This window comes from Felis catus, chromosome E3 (genome assembly GCF_018350175.1).
Source record: "Felis catus isolate Fca126 chromosome E3, F.catus_Fca126_mat1.0, whole genome shotgun sequence".
Lineage (NCBI taxonomy): Eukaryota > Metazoa > Chordata > Mammalia > Carnivora > Felidae > Felis > Felis catus.
Window position 1 is genome coordinate 39,459,701 of NC_058383.1, and position 22,923 is coordinate 39,482,623.

The 22,923-nt window shown below is 60.8% G+C and overlaps 2 protein-coding genes across 21 annotated transcripts in view; one reads left to right on the top strand and one right to left on the bottom strand.

Annotated features, from left to right (window-relative positions):
• Positions 1 to 16,808, bottom strand: part of TSC2 (TSC complex subunit 2) — a 35,307-nt gene extending 18,499 nt beyond the window's left edge. For 4 of the 18 annotated variants that reach the window (XM_045047554.1, XM_045047558.1, XM_045047557.1 and 1 more), the window contains exons 1-17: positions 16,682 to 16,808; positions 16,073 to 16,239; positions 14,969 to 15,055; positions 13,453 to 13,563; positions 12,528 to 12,672; positions 11,421 to 11,538; positions 10,917 to 10,965; positions 10,421 to 10,546; positions 10,028 to 10,101; positions 8,619 to 8,745; positions 7,718 to 7,861; positions 6,962 to 7,099; positions 6,212 to 6,315; positions 4,978 to 5,059; positions 3,843 to 3,998; positions 3,317 to 3,433; positions 416 to 538 (exon numbers count right to left, since the gene is read on the bottom strand). In XM_045047554.1, the coding sequence (XP_044903489.1) occupies positions 416 to 538; positions 3,317 to 3,433; positions 3,843 to 3,998; positions 4,978 to 5,059; positions 6,212 to 6,315; positions 6,962 to 7,099; positions 7,718 to 7,861; positions 8,619 to 8,745; positions 10,028 to 10,101; positions 10,421 to 10,546; positions 10,917 to 10,965; positions 11,421 to 11,538; positions 12,528 to 12,672; positions 13,453 to 13,563; positions 14,969 to 15,055; positions 16,073 to 16,210 (1,839 nt within the window). In that variant the 5' untranslated portion in view covers positions 16,211 to 16,239; positions 16,682 to 16,808. Of the gene's footprint in view, positions 1 to 415; positions 539 to 3,316; positions 3,434 to 3,842; positions 3,999 to 4,977; positions 5,060 to 6,211; positions 6,316 to 6,961; positions 7,100 to 7,717; positions 7,862 to 8,618; positions 8,746 to 10,027; positions 10,102 to 10,420; positions 10,547 to 10,916; positions 10,966 to 11,420; positions 11,539 to 12,527; positions 12,673 to 13,452; positions 13,564 to 14,968; positions 15,056 to 16,072; positions 16,240 to 16,464; positions 16,600 to 16,681 lie in introns of those variants that run through there. The other 14 variants (XM_045047550.1, XM_045047549.1, XM_045047542.1 and 11 more) reach the window with 7 other exon arrangements.
• NTHL1 (nth like DNA glycosylase 1) lies at positions 16,602 to 22,409 on the top strand. Of its 3 annotated transcripts, none has more exons than XM_023247055.2 (6): positions 16,602 to 17,052; positions 18,026 to 18,252; positions 18,977 to 19,147; positions 19,980 to 20,139; positions 21,959 to 22,081; positions 22,156 to 22,409. In XM_023247055.2, the coding sequence occupies exons 1-6, from the start codon at positions 16,617 to 16,619 to the stop codon at positions 22,392 to 22,394; spliced, it is 1,356 nt and encodes a 451-aa protein (XP_023102823.2). In that variant the 5' UTR covers positions 16,602 to 16,616; the 3' UTR covers positions 22,395 to 22,409. The 3 variants fall into 3 exon arrangements, with proteins under 3 accessions (XP_023102823.2, XP_006942522.3, XP_023102824.2); XM_006942460.5 differs by having other exon boundaries at positions 21,976 to 22,081; positions 22,156 to 22,382; XM_023247056.2 differs by lacking the exon at positions 21,959 to 22,081.
• The last annotated feature ends 514 nt before the right edge of the window (positions 22,410 to 22,923 follow it).

Consider the following 22,923-nt stretch of genomic DNA (forward strand, 5'->3'; position numbering starts at 1 on the left):
AGCCCAACCCGTAGCCCCGCCCCTGCGCCCTACAGCCCCGCCCAGTCCCACCCGCACCCCGCCCCCAGAGACTCCACAGCCCCAGCAGAGACCAGGCTGTGGCTGCACGCCACCCTGAAAGACAGTGCAGTCCCCTTTCTCTGCCCACACCTGAGGCCACGGGAGGGCTCAGACTTGCACACGCAGAGGCACACGCACTGCAGGCAAAGGGAGGGGCAGCAGCTCCTGGGGAGGCTGCAGCCACAGCTGGTGCTAAGGATGGAACAGTCCGCCAAAGTCCCCTCCTGGGACCACCTGCCACCTCCCCGGAGCGAGGTCCCTGATGTCACCAGCAGGTCCCCAGGAAGGGACCGTGGGCAGCCCTGAGGCGCAGCTTGCTCCACTACGGCCACCGACAGCCGGCTGGCCCTCCTACCTGCAGCCGGATGCTACTGGCGATGGGCAGGGTATAGCCGTGCTTGTAGTGGAGCTGCAGGTGGCTGACGAGGGTCTCGTACACACGCACCGCGTGGCTGGCAGGCAAGGCGTACAGCTTGGTCTGCAGAGAGAGCACGCCGCTCGCTCGGAAGGCAGCAGGCTGAAACGCAGCCATGCGGCCAGCACCCTCGTGCCCAGGAACCAGGACAAGCCCTCCCCAAGTAACTGGGAGGGGTCTGCCATGCCCTGGAAGGCACAGACCCTTCAAGCCACTAATTCCAGTCCAGGGACTTCGTCCCATGGACACTCCACATGTACATACTCTCAGTTATGGGGAAAAAATCAGGAACAACGACACGTTCACGCCCTCAATGGGAACTCTCCTAATAAATCAGGAAAATCTGTCCAATGGCCCACCACTCGGCAACATGGGTGACAAGACCCCCGTGGGCTGGAAGCACGTTCTCTCTGCTACCAGGAAAGCGGACAGACCAGGCGTGAGGCCCCGGGGTGCTCAAGGAGGGTAAGGGGGCCCACTCACCGGCCACCGGGCTGTCATCCCACTGTAGCCCCCTTCCTGCCCCACCTCCCTGATAGGTGAGCCTGGGAGAGGCCAGGTAAGACTTTGGTGTGGGGGGCTTCGGGGTGGCATGGGCCGCCCAGGGACAGCAGGGACCCCTCTGTGGTCCGTGGTACTCTTGAAGAGAACAGTGAGACTTAAAACACGTGTCACTGCTATTCTTTTTAAAGACAACTCATTAACAAAACAAGGTGGGGGGAGGGAGGGAGCCGGGCACAACACTGACAACACAGGGGCAGGTCCAGAGAGAACAGAAGAGGACGGGACGGCTGCCTGCCCATTCTGCAGGAAAGAGAGACAATCTAACTCTCTGCTGTGTGTACACTGTTTAAGTGAACGCATAAATGACTTATCAAGCTGTTTTTTACCATTTATTCTTAAGAGAGAGAGAAATACAGAGCATAAGTGGGGAAGGGGCAGAGTAAGAGACGGACACAGAATCCGAAGCAGGCTCCAGGCTCTGAGCTGTCAGCACAGAGCCTGAGATGGGGCCCGAAGTCACAAGCCATGAGATCATGACCTGAGCCGAAGTCGGACGCTTAACCGATGGAGCCGCCCAAGCGCCCCATGGATGACTTTTTAATTACATAAAAAGCAAACAAAAATGGCCTGGCCCCAGACTTTGCCACAACTAGGAAACAGCTTGGCTCTGTGGCCCCACCCACAGGTCTCCAGGGCTGGGGTCCCAGGCGAGGGTAACAGATGGCCTCTCTCACGTCTCTGCGGCAGGGACCTGGGGGCGCTCAGGCCACAGGCCCCTCAGCCCACCATGCTCCCTCACACGTCACGGCGGTCAAGAGAGCTGGGCCTCCGTGAAGGGGCACCGGGGATGGGCTGCCCGGCTTTCCTCCCCCAGTTCACGCTCGCACACCAGAGCGTCGTCACGGGTAAGCGCTATGGGAAACTGCCACGCCCTTGAACAGCTCATGAACCGCAAGTTTCCGAGGCAACTGACTCGAACACTCTGCTTCACGGAATACTGACACCTGCAAGTAACCTCAACACACACTGTGGTGCTTTGAGACGGACGGCAGAGCCCAGGCGGAGGTTGTCTGGGGCATGAAGGGGAGAGGCCACGGCCCCAGCGACCCTCAGGGACACGGGGGGACAGCCACGCCACAGGAGGGCGAGGACATGCTGCTACAACTGAGGGAAAGGGTACGTGCCGACCCTCTAGCTGGCAACCCACTCCTGTTCACAGCGTGCAAAGTGCTCTCGCGATTCAACGAAAAGGCAAAGACCCAGTTAAAGAGCGAGCAGAAGATGTGCACACGCTTGTGCCCAAAGTGACACCAGGGACCGATCGGCACACGAAAGGCCGCTCGTCACAGGCATCAGGGGAAAGCAGGTCAAGCCACAGCAAGGTAGCACTTCCCAGGCACCCGCACGGCTACACTCAAGAAAAGCAGAAGGAGTGCCGGCGAGGATGTGGAGGAAGCGGAACCTCACACCCACTCCCGGGAAGGTCTAATGGAGCGAGCCCAGAGGCAGGCAGGCTGGCGGCTCCTCAAACGAAGCACAGAGTTACCGTCTGACCCAGGACTCCTCTGCTAGGGGGGAGCCCCAGAGAGACGAAAACCTATGTCCACACAGCAACTTGTACAGGAGTGTTCACAGCAGGGTGATTCACGAGACTCAAAAGGTGGAAAGAAACCGTGTCTATCGAGCGACAAAGACGACGCAGGCAAGGCACACCGGCACGTGACTACGAGCCGTGGACGTGAGAGGAGCAGGCACGGACGCCTGCCGCCACGGGGAGGAGCCACAGGAGCTCGTGGTGTGGGATTCCATTTCTGCGAAATGTCCAGAACAGGCAGACCCACAGGACAGAAAGCGAACCAGAGGCTGCCAGGGGCAGGGGTGCTGAGGGGAGGTGGGGGGTGGCTAACGGGTGCGGAGTTCCTTCTGGGGAACGAGGATGTTCTAAAACCGTAGTGATGCCCACACAACTCTGAAGATACTGAAAACGCCACCAAACCTCACACTTTAAGTGGATGAGTTACGTGGTTTATGACTTACATCTCAACAAAGCTGTTCAAAGAACCCCAGCGCCCACGGGGCCAGCGTCGATGGCGGGCCTGCGGTGAGAGCTGAGGGGACAGTCCCGGCACTGACTCAGGGGCATCTCCGCACAGACTGCTCTGGCCGACCCTGTCCACCCCTCCCCACAGCTCTCGGGAGCCCCGCACCCCACGACCGGAGGGGTCTGGGTCACTGCCAGTTTGCCCTCTGCGACCCCCAGGGGGTGCCCGGGGTCCCAGGAGACGCATCCCGACAGGCAGCTGGCCGCCGCAACCTCCCGGAAGAGCAGAGGCCCACCTGAAGGATCACCAGGAGCCCCAAGACGGCAGTCTTCACATCCTCTAAGGAGGCTGAATATGCCACCACATCTCTTTCCTCCAGCTCAGGGGGTGCGGAAAGGGAGCGGGCCATCACCTTTAGAGAGAACACGTGTGCTCACCTTCGCGGTTCAGGCCTCCCTCCGGCAGCAACCATCAGACCTGATACTTTCTCCTGTTTCTCAAAAGCTGCACTTCACACACCTGAGGGACCGACCTTTCAGAAACTGCAACGTATTTCAGCATTAAAAGAAAAACGTGCTGGCTGTGCAGCAGTACTGGGCCGAAGCCTGCTTCCCGGCCGCCCCCCCAGGAGCCCCAGCTGCAGGCCCGGCCAGGTCTCCAGCGCTGCCCGTCCCTGCCGTGGGAGGAGCCCTGCTGCAAGGCGCACCGATCGCCCTGCGGAGAATGGGGGCAGAGAGCCCAGAGCCTACCGCCGCCTGCAGGGCTTTGCCACAAAGAGGGGTCCCTCTGGCGGCCCAGGTACCCGCCGGAGGGGCTCTCACCTTCTCCACAATGTCCAGCAGGCTGTTGAAGTGGTGGGTGTGACAGCCTTCGGCCAGGTCCACCAGCAACTGGGTGGCCAGTTTCCGGACTTGGGGGTCTTTGTCCTCCGGGATGTGGGAGAGCTGAGAGATGACCACCGAGCTGATCAGCTCCTCCTGTGGCGGCACAAGTGGGCACACGTGAGCCACGTGCGGCAGAGGCGTGGCAGCACCTGAGGGATGCTCTGCGTGGCTGGGCCCAGGCCCAGGTGTGATGCAGCAGTGAGCGTCCTGGCTACTCCTGACATTCACCGTCACGGTTCAGAACACTCCTAGGCGGAGGGCCCCCTGCGTGCGAGCACTGGGGTAGGAAGACCTCGTTCCTGACATCACAGAGTCCTCAATAACCGGCCACAAGAGCTTTCACGGCTGCAGGTACAAAGCACCACAGCAACAGAGAGCAGGACAAGACCGACCCTGACATGAGGGAACAGAGAACCCAGAGGGCCTTCCTGGAAGAGGCAACACTGAACTGGGTTCCAAGGGACAAAGATGCAGACAAAGGGAAAGCTAAGAGGGTAGCAGAGGGCGGACAGGTGCTGGGAACACGGGCAATGGCAGGAAGGCTGGCTAAGGGAGAGGGGCAAAGCCTGAAGTGCACCTCCTGGAGGAAAGGGGATACAAGCAGGGGAACAAGGGCAGGGGCACACGGATGTCTCTGAAGGACAGATGGACTCTGGCCACAGACCAAGTACATGATGGGCCGGAAGGAAAAAACTGGCAGTGGAGACACAGGCAGGGCCTGGAACCACCGAGGTCAAGCTGGGATTAGAGAGAGTGACACCAAAGCAAAAAGAAAACGTCCTCACGCAAGACTGTGTCCAGAATTTTTGTGTTTTAGGTGACTACTGGGGCGAGATCCCTGCGGGGGGGAATGGAGTCAGGGCCCCTCACTGGTCTCTAGGCTCAACACAGGCCAGGCAGCGGGCTCCGGACAACAGAAGGACGCAAGAAGTAACAAAGGAGCAAATGTGGACTTAAGAAAGCCTGCTACACAGTCCAGGGCACACCCAGGAGACTCGCAGTGCCCGCACAGCTCACAAACGCACCTCGAGCCCACTGATCCCGGTGTCCCACCCCCCACCAGAACTCGTACCTCATAGAACTGCCTGTTGATGAGCAGCACAAAGGACAGGACATCGAGCACCTTGATGCGCACAGCACTGCGGGATTCATTCCTGGGGGCAGGACACAGCGGCTAGAGGTGGTGGTGGGCAGGGGGCGAGGGAGCACGGCTGCTAGAGGCGGCGATGGGGGGGAACACGGCTGCTAGAGGTGGGAGGGAACACGGCTGCTAGAGGTGGGGGGGGAACACAGCTGCTAGAGGTGGGTGGGCCAGGGGAGCACGGCTGCTAGAGGTGGCGATGGGGGGGAAACACGGCTGCTAGAGGCGGCGATGGGGGGGAAACACGGCTGCTAGAGGCGGCGATGGGGGGAACACGGCTGCTAGAGGTGGGGGGGGAACACGGCTGCTAGAGGTGGCGATGGGGGGAACACGGCTGCTAGAGGTGGGGGGGGAACACAGCTGCTAGAGGTGGGTGGGGCAGGGGAGCATGGCTGCTAGAGGTGGCGATGGGGGGAACACGGCTGCTAGAGGTGGGTGGGGCGGGGGAGCACGGCTACTAGAGGTGGGTGGGGCAAGGGAGCACAGCTGCTAGAGGCAGCAATGGGGGGAGCATGGCTGCTAGAGGTGGGGGGGGGGGAAACACAGCTGCTAGAGGTGGGGGGAGGCACGGCTGCCAGCCTCAGCCTCCACCAGGCCCTAGCTCACCTGTAGCCTGAGTCTGAGGGCTGCCCCTGGGCCCCAGCCCCCAGAACCACCCACCTCTGCAGCAGGGTAGACCCTGCACAGGGCCCAGCTTCTCGACATTTAGACCCAACACTGGGCAAAGGGGCAGAGAGCTCAGCCCTTGGAGAGAGTGTCTTTTTACACAACTACTCGACAGGAAGAAATTAAGTGCAGGGGCCTCAGAGGACTCTGTCCTACTGGAAAACAAACCTTTTCCTGCACAGGGAGAACTAGTCCTTTCAAGACTGAGAAAGGAGGGCGCCTGGGTGGTTCAGTCAGTTCAACGTCAGACTCTTGACTTCAGCTCAGGTCACGACCTCACGGTTTGTGAGCTGGAGCCCTGTATCGGGCTTTGCGCTGACAGCATGGAGCCAGCTTGGGGTTCTGTCTCTCTCCCTCTGCCCTCCACTTACACTCGCGCGCATGCGTGCTCTCTCTCATAAACGTTAAGAAATGAAAAAAAGAAAAAACGGAAAAAGGAAAGCCCTGACTCCCTATGTGCCAGACTGAGCACAGACACAGGTCTCCAAAGGCTCCCTACCGGAAGAATCTCTCCATCAGTAACTGCAGGTTGTGAATCCAGCCGTCCTTTGCCGGATGGATGGACTGAGCCCTGTAGGTTATTAAGTTTAGGAGGGAGGACTCCTGTCAAAATAAGAAACACCTGGCATTACCGAGCTGCTCTGCCCTCGAGGAGGGTTTCCTACACGCAGGCGGGCGCGCACGCGCGCGCGCGCACACACACACACACACACACACACACACACACACACGGCCCGTGCTGCTGGTCTGGGGGGGCATATCTCCTCGGGGACGCCAGCCACTTAGAGGCCCAAGGTGGGAAGTCTACACAACAAAGGCTCTAATGGCAGCAGTGAAAATTCATTTAAAAACCCACATCAAAGCCTTGGCATCAGGCTGTGCGTTTCTGGTGCCAACAAAGCCTGTGGCCCGGGGGCAGACGCACCAAGCAGCAGGTGTCCCTGGAGCTGGCCAGCACCTTCCTCCAGACAGGTGGGAGGAAGCTGATGGTTAGGCTAGCACCGACTGTAACAGACCCACGCTCGCTCGGCTTGCTGATGCCCCAGCAAACTTCCCTGCTGGAGCACAGACCCCAGAAAAGCAGGAGCCTGCTAGCCCTTTATCTCAAACTCAAGGAAACTGGTTTCAGACCCGCAGGGCCATGGCCCCCAGAGCTGAGGGGTCCCACTTCTCCCCCAGAAGCTTGACCTAAACCAGCCTCCTGTCCAAGCACCAAGGCCCCGCCCAGTTGAGGGAGAAGAGGTCTCACCGGCCTCTGGTCTGCACATCTCTCGACGAGCTCGAAGTATCTCTCGTGCGAGCCGTGGAACTCATTCTGGTCACACAGCTCCTCCACTGTGGTCAGCAGGTCATGGACGATGGCTCTGAGCTCCGGGCTGTCCAGGCTCTGAAACGCCGAAGCGCAGTCACACAGAAGTGACTTCCGCTGCACGGGTCTGGCCCAGCAGCCAAGCCCCGAGGGACGAGAGTCCAGTCGCTGCCGAGCTCCAGTCCTCCGCCCGCCGGCACACCGGCCACCCTAGTCCCCCAGGAGACCCAGCCCTAAGGCCACACCGGACACAGCCTCGTCTCTTCTGCGGCTCCCGTGCCGCCAGCATTGCCCCTTCCTGATGTGGCAACGCTTCCTCCAAAGCTACGCTAAAGTCACGGGCGGCGTGCTGAATGCTCTGGGGAGCCACTTACGGGCCATGAAGGGAATCTGCTGTGTTACTGTCTGGATCAACACCAGCCTGCCCCCTTGCTCGCCCGCATATTCCTGCTCCAAACCATGGAGCAGCTTTGGCAAAACCAGCCATCCTCAGTGGGCGGCCAGATGACACCGCTGAGAACCATCAGCGTGGCCTCAGCAGGCTTGGGGGGAGGGGAGCAAAACGCACAGGGGGCCGTCCCCCGGGGAGGTGAGCCTGCCGCACCCGAGGATCCACAGCCAGCCGGGAAGGGCCCTGTGGCCGGCCAGCGCCCGGTCGCGGTCCGCCCTGGGCCGCCGGCCATCCCGCCGCCTCACCTGGAGCTGCTGCAGCAGACGTTCGATGATGTCCAGCAGGATATCCCACGTCACAGCCTGGAGCTCCCTCCGGTACTTCTTGATGAGTCTGGTGACAGACAGGACGATTTCATAGGACACCACCTCGTTCGGACAGGTCATGGCCTGGAACAAGAGACCTGGCAGTCAGCCTCTGCCTGCTCATGCATAGGGAGCCAGCCCCCCTTCACACGGCCCTCCAAACCTAGCTTAAGAGGCTTTAGGGGGACTCGGTCCCCACACTTGTGTCACGGCCACAGAAAGAGGATCTTAGGAGCCTGCAAGCATTTTCTACACCGGCTCCAAAGGGCTGGACTCAGCCAGACCATTAACTACAAATTCTGGGCCACTGGCTCACCAGCCTAGCAGAATGTGAAAGCCACCCCGGGACAGGCACCGTGCAGGGACCGCACCTTCCACGCCGCGGGAGGCAGAGGCACGGCGGGAAGAGCAGCTCGGGAGAGGGAGCGTGAGCCTGGACACGACGCGGCGGCTAAGAGGATGGTGTGACGGCCCCAGCTCACCAGGGGCCGTGACGGCTGTGTGACGACGTGCACGGCAAGCGCTCTGAACACTGTCAGCACCGTGGCAGCGAGCTACTTCGCTGGCCTCGTGCTACACCAAGACTGAGATTAGCGCCTGGCGACATAAAACCACCAACCAGGGGGAATCTGACTCGGTTCTGATGCTGATTTACAGAAGATAAAGCTCGTAAGATACAAGGTGTGCTTGAAGATAAAACCTTCCGATGGTCCTAAATCTCGTCCCCAAGCTGCAAACGGCACCTCAGCCCCTGCAGCAGCACGCACCTCGAATGGGCCTGTGCCCGGCCTGTGACTGTGGAGTCCCCGACCCTGCTCCCTGCGCGCAGAGACCACCGTACCTCGTAAAACGACGGCAGCACGGATGTCGGGGAGTTCTTGAGCGAGTAGAGTCGGTGCGCCCCCCAGAGAGCCATGCCCACAAAGAACACGGCCCCTCTCAGCAGCGGGGCGTCTTCCATGTAGGCTCTGAAAGCGTTCCGCAGAGACAGCAGAGGTCAGCGGAGCCCAGGCGGCCTCCCCGAGGCCCCTGCTCTCACGGGCCAGCAGCAAAGCTGGCAAAGAGGTGGCGGGCAGGGAACACGGGCCAGTAGCAACAACCAGGTTCAACGTCCTAAGCGATGCATTCGCCCCACACTTGCCAGACGCCAGGGCACGAAGGTGAGAGAAAGTCCCCAGCCTCCGGCTGCCGAAGGTGTAAGAGGCACACGTGCGAACCAGAGAACCGCAGAAGGAAATGCCAAGTTTCTAGCTCAAATGACAGCTAAGAGGGGAAGCCACGGGATAGATCAAAACCGGCTCAGGGGCGCCGGGTGGCTCAGCCGGTTAAGCATCCGACATCAGCTCAGGTCATGATCTTGAAGTCCATGAGTTTGAGCCCCGCATCGGGCTCTGTGCTGACAGCTCAGTGCTGGAGCCTACTTCAGATTCTGTGTCTACCTACTACTCCTCCACTCACTCTGTCTCTGTCTCTCAAAAATGAATAAATGTTGAAAAAAATTAAAAAAAAAAAAAAAAAGAACAAAGCTGGCTCAGGCGGTCAGGAAACCAAGGACCGTGCTACATCAAAACACATGCAGAAGCTCGGCCAAGGTCACGCCAGCAAGAGGCGGCGGCATGTGCAGAGGCCTCGGGCGGCTGGGAGAAGATCAAGGACAGGCGAGAGGCCCGCGGGCTGAGGCAAGGCAGGCCACCCAGGCCCTACCCTTGACGGGGGGTTTCGTTCTTATCCCCAGAGCAGTGGGAGCCACCCTGGCTCCGAGCAAATGGTGCCACAGTCCCATGGTGCTGGGAAAAGGGCATGGAGTCGCTGTGCGGAGGAAGGGACTCCAAGAGGTCATGAGAGGGTACAGGAGGCCAGTGGGGAGAGTGGGGGGCAGAGGGGCGGAGGCCCTAGATGGGGAGAGACCTGTGACAGCCTGGCTGGGGGAGGTGAGGGCAAGGGCCTTGTACCAGAAGCAGCAGTGAGGCAGCCTCCCCGGAGGAGGCCCGAAGGGGGGGGTGGTAGATACGGGTTCAGTTCTGGATGCTCTGACTTTCCAGCAGAAGAGAGGACAGGGACCAGGCACGGGAGACATAAGCTCTGGCTTTAGTGCAAGCTTCTGGAGCAGGCACCAGAGGGACAGGGAAGCTCCCTGTGAGCCTCTGCTAGGCAGGACCCAGCACAGCCAGCCTCCCCAAGGCGGCTCTGTGGCCGCGGACCAAGCCGCCTCGCCCTCACCGGTCCCCCCAGGGCCCTGCCCACACTCGCCTGTCCTCCATGATGCGGCACATGTTGTAGATGGCACTGTGACCCAGGTGGGTGCCCAGAAGATTACGCATCAGCTGGGAAACACAGCACACCATCATTAGAGACCGGCAGATAGGAGCCCCGGGCCCCGTGGGCCAGCCTCAGGCAGCCACTGTTCTGGAGCCCCCCAGGTCCGGCTGGCCCTCCACCATCGCCTCCCAAACAGAGGCAGCAGCTTCCAAAATGCCCCCAAAACCCTGACCTCAGCTCAACCTCCGGGGAAAATGCTACTGGATTCCCCTCCCCAGGGCACGGTCTGGCCACCTGAGACTCAGATGGCCATTCACCGAAGAGACGGGCCTTGTCTTATCCATCCAGGAAAGAACTGTCCAGAACAACAGCTAAGACCCCCACCTTCCAGCAAGGCTCACAGAGCTCCTTGACATTGACGGTACGACAGAGAGTGACGATGAACAGGGGCAGGCTCTCAGCCGGCAGACAGTTGTAGCAGACGACGGCGTCCAGCACCTGCAGAGAGACCTGACGGGGTGGAGAGAGGGGTCACGTCGGCCCTGCCCCACCTCTCACCTGCAGGGGGGACACTCTCAGCCTCCTTCCCGCCCTTGTCTAGTCAGTGACTATCACACTTCCCCACTGCCAAAGCGGCCTTCTTAGAACAAGAGTGACGAGTGTCACCCGTCACTGTGGGTCATCCCACCCTCAACCATGACCCCCACGGCGGAGATCATCCAACCAATCGTGCTTCCTACTATAGCCAGCCCAGAGCCACATGACCAGCGAGGGGCAGTGCAGGCCTTGACCCCAGAGCTTATGCTGTCAAGCACTATGCCAGCTGGCCTGCCCGGAAGGAGAGGGAGAGGAACCGTCCCTGGGAGGACCAGCTACTGACCTCTATGTCCACGGAGGACACAGTCTGGACACACAGCAGGCAGATCATGCTGTTGGAAGAAATGCCAAGTCAGTGGAGGGACGTTTCCCAGAAGCTGCGTGGCTCTGTCTCACTTTCTGGTGACTCTACAAGTCCCCCTTGTAGGAAGGACTCATCCCCCTCAGGGCTCCGCTCACCCACTGACAGGTGCCCGCTCTGTGCCAGCCACTGCTCAGGGCTGGGCATACAGACCAACAAGACCCCACCCGTGCCCTCACGAATTTCACAGAGTGTTTCGAAAGAAATGATGCCAAAACTTATAGTCAAGAAACATCGGGCAACGTTACTCGTCTGTAAAAGAGAAAATGCTATCGTTTTATCAACTGAGGTAGAAGATGTCTGTAGCTGCTCCAACCTCTCCCCTCGTTTGCTGACTTCAACAGCTTTATTCCCAACACAGAGCTAAAATAAAAGCCCGAGGCGGCAGGACTGCGGTGGGAGGAACGTTATCGGAACTGTTCTTACTGGACCATTGATGCGATGTATTCATCCAGATAACAGCTGTTGAATTTGACCAAGTTCACAAGCACCAGAAGGAACTCTGAGGACAGGCCGATGTCCATCCACTGCAGCACAAACCCAGCTGGGGGGAAGGGGAGGACAATGTACTGCCCACTCCCCTCCTCCCCGGGAAGACACCCCAGTCCCTCTCACTGCAGCCAACCGCAGCCCTGGCCCCCGTGCGACAAGACGCCGTGCACGGAGCTGACAGAGGCTCGCTGGAGCCCAACAGGTCAGCATGTCACGGACCCGGGAATTTACCAGCCCCCACGATGCACTGAGGGCATCTAGGCCGAGAGGCAGTAGCAGAGTTTGTGCGTTTGATGCTCAGAGCCCGGGATGCGGGGCTTGTGAGCATCACCAAGCACGCATCCAGGAGGCCAATTCCCGGCCCCCTCCCCCTCCCCGAGTGCCTCTCAACAGAGACAAAAAGCCACTCTTGACTACTGGCCAAATAACCTCAGAAAACCTGAGGACAGGCTTCAAGTCAGCACCTGTCCTGGGGACCAACTGACAGCTGAGGCCCATCTCTGGCCCCGAGTCAGACTGACTTGTCCTTCGTCTTCTCTCCACAGCAGTGGTAAGAAACCTCAAGTCCCAGAGAAACGTCACCCCATCAGGACAAGAGAGGAAGGCCAGCCAAGGAGAGGGCTAGGAGGTCAGGCCCGGAGCAGAGGACCGGGAAGAAGACATAGCGAGATGGCCCCAGCGCCCCAGAAACCCAGAAATTAGGGCACTCTAATAAAACAGACTGATGCTGGGTCAGCAGCACACTCTCCCTACAAAACACTCAGACCACCTGCTGCCCCGCTAAAAGGCCTCACTCTCCAGGGATTCTGAGCCAGCGGGGCTGGAGCGAAGCCCAGGACTGTGCATCTCTAACAGGCTCCCCGGGAGATGGGCAGCTGATCTAGGTTGCACACAGGTGAGCGGAACCTCGGGGTACCGCGCCCTCTGCAGGCCATCCCTGTAAACTGCAGCACTCGCTCTCAGCCTCAGCAGCCTTGCAGCAACCCGGATCAAATTTGATCCCCAATGCCAGAGAAACCTCACACCCGACACGGCACCCACCCAGTTCTTCTTCCAAATATGTGATGTGTCTCCCATTGTCTGTGAGGGCCTTGAAAACTTCCAGTCTTTCGTGGAGATCTTCATTAGAGGGGTAATCCTTGATGACCTTAAAGAAGAGGGCCCTGAGAACGCCCAAGCGGTCCCCCTGAAGGTAAAACCACAAGGTCAGCAGTCCCGCCAGGACCCCCAGCTGGGGTTCCCGAGCAGCTGTGGGCCGTGCAGGAAGTACACTGGGCTCCAGGACTCCTGACCCCGGGACCCTTTCTCCTTCCCACAGAAAGGACTGTAGGAGACACACTGGGCACATCGGAGCAGCTCCAGATAGGTGTGTGTATAGAGCACCTACTGCGTGCGAGCTCCGGGCACGGTGGTGGCACACAGCAGGGGACAACACAGTTCAGGCCCTCATGGGGCTAGTGGCTGGGAAGAGACACGTCTGTGCCCCACGATGACAAATACGGTGTAACCGCACTAGGAGGCGACAGGCCTCTGCAAGCAGCTGGAGGACCAGAGGAAAACTCCAAGAGGGAAGGGTGCCTTCCAGACAGGAATGGTGAGGCCGCCCGCAGTTCTAGGGAAGGCTGACAGGAGCCGGGCCGGGGCAGGGGGATGGGGGCAGCCAGAGCACATAACTACCGTTCCCTCGTGGCAGGCACGTCCCTGACAACTTACACGAAACGCCTCACTGACACCCCAAAACGCTCCTGAGAAGGAAGGAACAAGCACCCCCATTTTGCAGGAGAGCCAAGGGGGATACGCACTCAGGCGGTCCTGCTGTGGAGCCCCTGGGAAGCAGACCCCCCCTGCCCGGCACCCTCATCAAAGGTGAGAGTCCACTCACAGCACAGCAGGGGCCGTCAGCGGGCCGCCCCACAACACCCCCCCCACCCGTCTCAGCTCCGCCGGCGCACACACCCGCCGTTACCTGCCCCTGCACGATGGCCTTCAGCAGAGCCAGCACCGCATGCCGGGCCTCCGGTGGCCGCTCTGGCTGTAGCATGTCCTCGACGGCCTTCCAGAGCGCTTCCACTGCATGCTGCCACCAGCAGGGAGGGGACAGCAATTAGGGTGTGCTGGCCCCTCAACTCAAAGGACAGTACCATGAGCAAAGCACGGAGCGGAACAGTCCTTTGGACGTAGAACCCACTCCTCTCAAGCCCATGCCTCGTGTACCGGGCACAGCCCACATGACCCTGAACCTGACACAGGTGTAGCTCCAAGCTACTTAACCCCACCGGTCCCGGCCACAGCCTGTGGGGAGAGAGGAGAGCAGCAGGCTAGGGGAGTCGTCCCGGTTGCCCCAGAGATCAGCCAGGAACCCCCTTTCGAGCTTGCCGAAGGAGTCTCAGAACCAGGCGGTCCCAAGTCTGCAGCCTGAGGCAGAAACCCCGCTTCCCTGGCTTCCCTGTGTACACACACCAGCTGAGGGCCACCCTGAACCACACCATGGCCAAGACCTCCGTGTGGGCTTCTGGAATCTGCCTCCTCTCACTAAGCCCCACTCAGCGCACAGAGAGGGATCCTGTTCCCCACAGCTACCCAGGGTCAGCCTCTCACACGTCACCTTCTCTTCTCCACGTTAACCACTCACCCTTTCCTGGGCTCACTTCTCTTAGGAGGGGACTAAACGTCTCTTAGATGTTGTCTGATCGACATCCTGACTACTTCAGCATACTCTGGAACTTTCTCCTCCTTTGTCCCACGCTCAACACTCCTACTGATGCAACCTAAGCCACAACAACAGGCAGACACCGAGCCTGTGGACTCTGCCAGCCTCTCGGGCTTATCTGTCTACTCAGGCGATGGCAGCCGGGCCACTGCACGCCCACACCCACAATTTCCCAACACAGATGCCTACTGTCACATTTATTCCGGCTGACGAGTAGCCCGCAAGTTTTAGACGACCTGCCGTGGACATCTTGGTTGCTCTCCCCTCCCCCTTAGCAAATGCCAATCTGCTAAGTCCAAGTCTCCCCTCAAGTCGCTCACGCAAAACTCGGGACAAGGCTGCAGCAGAGCTCTTGACGTGCTCTCCTGACAGCTGCCCACTCTGTCCTCGGGATGCCCGGAGAGAGCCCGCAAACATCGGCCCGAAACAAGCAGACACCTCTCCCCGGAACACACCAGAACTGCTAAGCCTTGACTCAGGCTCTTTGCTGACGTTCCTTTACTTCCCTGCCCCCAAGTCTGAAATGTGACAGGGCACGCAAGCACGTGTTTTCAGTCGCCGTAAACCTTTCTTGGAACTGCCGGAAACGCCTCAGTCCCTCCACGTGTGACTGACCCCTAAGAGTTATACTCCACGCGTTTCCAGAAGATTCCCCATCACTAAGATGCAGGTTAAGCTTAGCAGTTAGCGGCCAACCCCGTTCCCAGAAAGAGCCGAACAAGCCCTCCCAACAGCTCCCCGCCATTCAGCAGCCAACCGAGGCAGACCTTACCTCTTCAAACTTCTTCGTTTTTGCAACTTCACAGATCTGCCCTATCACCCGGATGCGATTGTTGAGGCCACATTCAACGCTCAGCTCCTGGAGAGACACGAAAGAAGGCAAAGGGGCCGGCGCTCAGGCAACAGGTCTCCACAACCGCCAATCAAAGACCACGCCGAGAGCTGTACCGCATCTCCCACACTGGAGATTTGCTGCGGGTCGTTCTGGAATCAGGAATCGCCCGGAGTTTACTGCTCCGTCTCAGTGGGGTGATCACAGACCACTCGTCTTTTTCAAGGCTGCGTTTCTTTGCGTTGCGATGAAATTTACATAACAAAATCAGCCATTTGAGGAATTTAAAACTGTACAATTCAGTTTTTAGTACATTCACGCAGCCCGCAACCACCTCCACTAAGTCCAGAACATTCTCATCACCTCAAACCTGGGAGCAGTCATGGCGCGTCCCCCGGGCCCCGACAAACTTTCTGTCTCTATGGATTTACCTGTTCTGCCCACTTCACAGACATGGAATCACACGCTACGTGGGGGCCTCTGTGCCGGGCTTCTCTCACTCGGCATGTTTTCAGTGTTCACTCACGTTATGGCAGGGGTCAATGCCTCATTCCCTTTACGTTTTGTTTACACGTTCACCAGCCGATGAACGTTTTGGCTGTTCCTCAATGGGAAACTTCACAAGGGCAAAAATCCGACATTTATAACACACGGTGCCAGGCGTGTGGTGGAAAGATTCACACCACGCACACGGGAAAACAAAGACCCGCTCCTCCCAGGAACTCACAAATTACCAGTTAACGCCTGGCTACCCTCCTGATCGCAAGGGGAAGCCGGCCACCGCATTTAGGCCATGTCCGTAGGATAGGTTTTCCTGCACTAACGCCTGAATACTACCTCTAGTGTGCTGGACCAAGTCCCCGGGACCCTGACTCCCTGAATCTCCGAAGGAAAGACATATATGCCTCTGCGCTACTGGGGACAGCAGCCCTGAGCAGCCGGTCGCCAGCAACCCATCTCTGGCGGAAGCTGGTGAGGGACCAAACCCAGCCTTCCTCGCATCTCCCGACAGGCTGGCAGGACAGACGCAGGCAGCTCACTCACTCTCAGGATTTCCGCCGTGATGATAAACTCCGTCTGCTTGCCCTCTGCAGACCTGGGGTTTGGCCGCGGGGTGCCCAGTCCAAACAGAATCCTGAACTTCTCCTTCAAGCCTGAATCCTTGCTTGTCGGCTTGGCCATGGTGGGCAGGGACGCACCAGAGGCCGCCTCTGCGCCGAAGAAACGAGCAGAGATCTCAGGAGCAGCTCCCCTGCACCTGCCCCGCTGCAGACCTCCGGGACCCCGGGACCCCTAGGCCTGGCCAACAGCAGGCCGGCTGCCGCGCCGCCCGACTGGGGGCACAGGGTGGAGTCCCCGACGTTCGCCCCCTCTCTCTTCCCCACGTGGGGGCGGCCTGTCGGGGGGTGGCGCCGGAAGCAGGGAGCCCCTCGCACCCGCTCTGTTTTAACACCAAGGAGCGCTCGCGGCTCCAGGCTCCGGCTGCGGTGGGCTCTGCCGAAGCCCGGGACCCGGGACACCGCGGGGTCCGCCCTCGCCGCCTCAGCGCCGAGCAGGGCCCCCCGGCGCGGCCGCCTCCCCCTGCCCCATGGGGGTCGGGCCACACCGCGGGCCGGGACGGCGCCTGCGGTCGGGACGCCGCGAGCCACTCACCCCACGCCGCGCCCGCCGCGCGCCAGGCTCCCTGGCGCGGAGAAGGGAGCGCACCCCCGGCAACCGCCCCCCGCCCCAAAACGGGCCGCCGCCGGAAGCTCGACCTGCACTTCCGGCGGCGGGCGGGGGCCGAAGGCGGCCGCCGAGCTTGCTGGGAGTCGTAGTTCCGGGCCGCTCTGTGGCGGAAATGCGGGGGCGAGCGTCACGTAACGTGGTCACGGGGGCCGCCGGGAAGTGTAGTCCGCAGGACTCAAGCATGAACGCGACGGGCGTGAGGATGGTGACCCGGAGCCGCAGCCGGGGCCCGGGGGCCGGGCCGCGGGGGGGTGGGGAGAAGGCCGCGCCGCTCTGGAGGGGAGAGGCGGCTGCAGGTAGTGCCGCGCCCGGATCGGAGCCTGGGGAGGAAAACGGGGGAAGGGGCCTGCAAGGGGCTGGGGACTGGGGGCTGGGATTCGGGGTCGCTCCCACGTGCGGCCCTGGCTCCCACCCTGCTCCCTGTTCCTAGGACACAGGGGCAGGGGTCCCCAGGGACTGGGTCCGGGCGCTCCCACCTCCCCCATCATCGTCCTGAACTGGAAGCCTGCCCCGAGATATTCCACTTGTGCCAAGCTAGCTGTGGGCCGACCAGCCTTATCCTCAGAGCTGCTTCCCTCTCAGAGAGACCAGGTGCCGCGGGCACGTGCAGCCGGAAGTCCTCTTTCCCGGCTGGCTAGCGGGTGCCTCCCGGGGGGCGTGGTCTTCGCTAGGTTTATCCTCGAAGGCATTAAGGACCTAGGAACTGCGGGGTGAGCAAGACCCACAGGTCCCTGCAACGTGCCCTGCAGGGCGGCCAGAGGGGGGTTCTCATAGGCACCCAGTGAACTTAGGGGTAGTCCAGACAGGAGACAGGGAGCTCCACTGTGATACAAGCCTGGCGGAAGCACTGGGGCAAGGAGAAGTCTGTGACGATGGCCGCTAGGCAGGAGCTGTGATGCTAAGGTGGAGTTTGGAGTTCGCCGCGAGTACAAGGAAAAAGCAATAAGGAGACTTAAACAGAAGTGATGCAATCTGTTTTTGGGTCAGAAATTTCTCTCTAGCGCAGTGTGGAAACTAGATTGGGGGAGGGGGGGCACCATGGCAGAGGCTGTTGGTAGAGTCCCCCTGTGCTAACGCAGACTTGGTCAGGAAGGCAGTGGCGTAAGGAGGGCTGAGTCGTCAAAGTGTGGCCTGCAGAGGCCAGAGCACCCCCGCTGCGGTAGATGGTTGTGGAGTGAATGATGCTGGGTGAGTAGCAGGTAGGGCACCGCCCACACCCCACCCTCACCTGTGGCCCCTGCTGAAGGCTCGGAATGGCACTATTTGCAGAAGGAAGGAAGAGCCCCAGCCCTTCGAGGCATCGGCGGAAGACACAAAAACTGAATGTGGCCTACGATCGGGAGGAAGAAGACCCCAAACGCCCCAGGGTACCAAGCTGGGAGCCCCGGGACTGGCGGCAGCAGCTGCTGAACATCCGCACCATGAGGAGCGGGAAGGACGCACCTGTGGACTGGCTGGGGGTTGAGCACTGCTACGACTCCGACGCACCCCCAAAGGTAGGCCGGGGCCCCAGCCGCCTGGGGACGCCCTTCTGGACGAGACGCCTGCTTCCTCTCAGGCCTCGGGCGGGGCACAGCCTGACACGTGGCAGCTCGTGGCTGACGCCCTCACCTGCAGGACTTGGAGCGCCGGCCGGCATCACCTGCTTCGTGGTGGCCGCTCAGCAGGCCAGGACTACCTGTGCCCGGGGCTTCCTGCTCCGTCTCCTGCCAGCAGAGGCCCAGGCGCAGCAGGCCAGCTCGGTAGTGTTTGCTGAGAGTTCCTTCCACTTCATGGCCTGGAGCCTGATCCTTAGACGAACTCGCTTGTAATCCCAGCCCTGCTGCCAGGGACCTGGGTGCACGTAGTTGTTTGGGCTTCATCTGCTCACGTGTGACACAGATGGTGTTACTCATGAAGCAGTCACAGGCACACGTGCAGCCGTTGGCTGTCGAGCACCCATGTGCCAAGTGGGATTCTAAGCGCTGCGATCGTTCGCTTAAACCTTCCAGTGATCCTGTGAGGTAGATACCGTGGTTGTCCCCACGTCACATGTGAGAAAACAGAACAACGCCAGGCCGGACCCCGCATGCACTCGGTTGGCCAGGGTGGGTGGAAGGTGGACGCCCTACGGGTTGCCCAGGGTCACAGGTGGAGGTGGTACAGGGTTTGGCTGGGGCCCGGCCCACAGTGAGCACCCAGGACCTGCCACTCCCCTGGTCCCTGTCACTGTGCAAGCAGGTGCGGAGGTACCAGGTGCTGCTGTCGCTGATGCTCTCCAGCCAAACCAAAGACCAGGTGACAGCGGGTGCCATGCAGCGGCTGCGGGCTCGGGGCCTGACAGTGGACAGCATCCTGCAGACGGATGACAGCACGCTGGGCACGCTCATCTACCCCGTCGGCTTCTGGAGGGTGAGCCCACCGGCCTGGAGGCTGGGGTACAACCGGCCTGGGAAAGATGTCAGGAAGCTGAGGGGAGACCGTGGGGGTGCAGGAGGCCAGGTGGGGCATCTCAGGCCACGGGGACGTGGATGTGAGTTCCCGCTGGAGCCCCTGCCCCACTGACCAGCAGATGGACCCAGGGCTGTGGGGCCTCCCTCCTTGGCCTTTCCTGTTTGCAGCCCACCCCTTCCTTCCTCCACCTCCCCACCCAGCTGACTGGCGCTTCCTTTCCTCCCTGAGGCTACCCACCTCTCCCTTTGTTTACTCCAAGCCTCCCTGGAGTGCGTCACCCTCCTCTCTGGAGCCCCAGCAGGCCATGGAGCACTGGGTGGCGAGTGGGCGGATCTGTTGAAGGCAGCCAGGCGGGTGGGGCCGCTTCCCCTTGGCACTGGCGTGGGCCGCAGTTTTGTCAGATGGTTTTTAAATAGCCCTCTCCACTCAGGCACAGAATGGGAACCACCCAGCTGGCCTGGCGGCTGGAGGGGGAGCCCCAGGCTCCAGCCTTCCTTCCTGAAGGCCCAGGTGCTGCTGAGCCATGGCCGGCCCGCTTAGCCTACTTGGTTTCTGGGAGAATGACGGGGCAGGGGACCTGGGCTAGACCCCACACGCATGTCATTGGCCCAGGCGGGTGGGAAGCAGACAGGCTCATTCCCTCGGCTCATTCTCACCTCCTGGCAGGATGATGCAGACAGGTGCCTCTGAAGGTGTCTTGGGCAGGTGACAGGCAGCTCTGGGCACCTGTGGCTCTGCCTCGGGACTCCACTGTCCACTTCCAGGGCTGACCGCCCCTTCCACCTTTCAGAGCAAGGTAAAGTACATCAAGCAGACCAGTGCCATCCTGCAGCAGCGCTATGGCGGGGACATCCCAGATTCCCTGGCAGAGCTCGTGGCACTGCCAGGCGTTGGACCCAAGATGGCACACTTGGCCATGGCGGTGGCCTGGGGCACCGTGTCAGGCATCGGTGAGTGGCATACACCCACAAGGAGGGTGGGGCAGGGTTAGCTGCCATCGGGGCTCTCCACGTCCTGTGATCTGCAACCCCAGCTCATGTCTCCTCACCCCCAGCTTAGCCCAAAGGGTCAGAAAGATGTTTCCAGCACTGAGCTGGGCCTGCCTTGCCTGTAGATGGGTACTCGTGGGAGGAGATCCTATGTGCTGAGCACCTACTGTGTGCTGGGCTCTGAGAGGCCCAGGGGACGGACTCAAGGTCTATGCGTGGCATTGTCGGAGCTGGCCCAGTCTGGGGTAACTGAGCAGACTTCCTGAGGTGGTGATAACTCAGTCAAGAGCTGAGGAGTGAGGTGGGGCTGGCCAGGCAGAAGGAACAGCATCCACAAAGCCGTCAGATGGGAGAAAGACCGGTAGGAGGCTCAAGAACGGGCACCGGCAGGGGAGGCACGGTAAAGGCAGGGGGAGCCTGGGGAAGGAAAAGGGGCTGGGGATACAGGGAGGAGGAGCTGGGGGGGGGGAAGCCCCTCCTGGAATCCATTTCCTGACATTGGTGGCCCTCCGAATGAAGACAGACCCCAGTTAGGGTGTTGCTAATATTTCAGATCTTTGCCCAGAGTGTTGGGGCTTCTGAGGCCAGGCAGCGGTAGCCTGTCCAGCCCAGACACCAGGGCTTGACCTTGATTTCTCTGTGTGCCCCCACCCCAGGCTCCTCTGGAGCTCCTGCAGGAGCTGGGGAGGAGGTGGGAACTTCCCCAGGGCTTCCCCGGCTACTAAAGCCTGGTCCCTGGGGTGGGGACCCTTCTGAGCACTGCGCCCAGATGGAAGGGCAGCACAGGGCTGAGGGCCCTGACTGTGAAGTTAAGGCTGGAGACCCGGCAGCCCCAGAGACTGGCACTGGGCCAGGCAGGGGGCTAGGTCAGAGCCTCCCCGCTCCCCACTACCCCCACAGGCTTCTGCAGCCGCCAGCCTCTCAACAGATACTTGAGCTTATCTTGACAGTGGCTGTCCTCAGCTGCCTGAGTCCCAGGAGGGGTCCCGCAAGTCTCCTGGGGGAAGGGCCCACAGCCCAGGCGACCCGACTTGGGGAGCAGCAGACACACCAGGAAGAAGTGTCAGATGTCACCTTTTCTGGTTGTCTGTGGGCATGGCCACCCGTAAGGAGAAACTGGGAAGGGTAGGCCTCTGGGTGACAGGCGATATGGTCACCTCTATGTTACAGAGGAGGAAACTGAGGGTTGGTAACCCACCAGTGCGACCCCTATGCCTGTGTGCTCTCCCTGTGCTCCCAGGGTGCCCTCCATCAGGGTCTGGGGAGGGCCTGAGCCTTTTTCCAGACTATCGGTAGCCGGGGGGAAGGGAACAGATGTGAGACTCACTTTCTCTTTTGCGAAGTAGAAGGCGGGGACCGCCGCTGGCAGGAAAGAGGAAGCCCCCGTGAGCAGGTGCCCAGGCCAAGCCCTGGGGTGGACCAAGCCAAGCCCTGGGGTGGAGCAGGGGCTATGGCCCAAGTAGATGACAGCTGCAGGTGGCCTGGCCACACTCCCTCTGTCCCGACCATGCAGTGGCAGGTGCAAGCTCTGTGGCTCGGGACCTCGAGCCAACCCTCTGGACCCAGCTGTGACCACCCGGCCTGGCGCCCACAGCCGGTGCCTAGACCAGGAGGCACTGCTGCGCCCCAGATGGAGGGCCCAAGCCCTGTGGCTCAAGCCGCTGACCCGCCCTCTGTGCAGTTCTGGGCCCTGCATGGAAGCCCAGGGCCAAGGTGGGCCCGGGGCTCTGGGCAGGGACTGGGGCCGTCGGGGCCGGCAGGCGTGCCCTGTGCTAAGCAGGTCCTGTCTGCAAGCAGCGGTGGACACGCATGTGCACAGAATTGCCAACAGACTCGGGTGGACCAAGACAGCGACCAATTCCCCGGAGAAGACTCGTGCTGCCCTGGAGGAGTGGCTGCCCCGGTGCGGCAGGGTAGGGGCGGGCAGGGCTCCCCTCAGTCAGCCGCCCTTGCTGACGCCCCCCTCCACCTTCACAGGGAGCTGTGGGGCGAGATCAACGGACTGTTGGTGGGCTTCGGCCAGCAGACTTGTCTGCCCGTCCACCCACGCTGCCAGGGCTGCCTCAACCGGACACTGTGCCCGGCCGCGCGGGGCCTCTGAGGACCATGGTGCTTCGGCCCCGGATGCCGTTCTGGGTAGTGCGCTGCGTGCCTTTGCTGGGGAGCCCCAGCCTGTTTGTAATAAAGCTTGGGAGTTGTTTGCAGTTGGGGTCTGAGTTTTGTTTTGGTTTTGTTTTTTTTTTTTTAAAGTTTATTTATCTTGAGAGAGAGCACAAGCAGGGGAGAGGCAGAGAGAAGGAGAGACAGAATCCCAAGCAGGCTCTTTGCTGGCACAGAGCCTGATGCAGGGATTGAACTCACAAACTGCAAGATCATGACCCGAGCCGAGGTCAAGAGTCGGACGCTTAACCGACTGTGCCACCCAGGTGCCCCCGGGGGTCTGGCTGTTTTACCCCAGGGGTTTGGGGACAGACTGGGAAGCACGTGCAGGAGCTGTGTTGCCTCTGCTCTGGTGTCTGAACTGGGCTGCCTGGGAGGCTGGAATGAGGATGTGACAATCCGGGCTCTGTACTGGGTTGGGGGAGCGGTGGCGGTGACGGACGTGCAGGAGTCAGAGGAGATGGGTCGTGGGAGCCAGCTGCAGCCAGCTGCTGGAAAACCCGCTGGAGACCTGGGCCTCCTCCCTCCTGGGACCCACGCCCCCCCTCCTGAACTTGTGCGCTCTGACAGCCCTCTGCCAGGAGG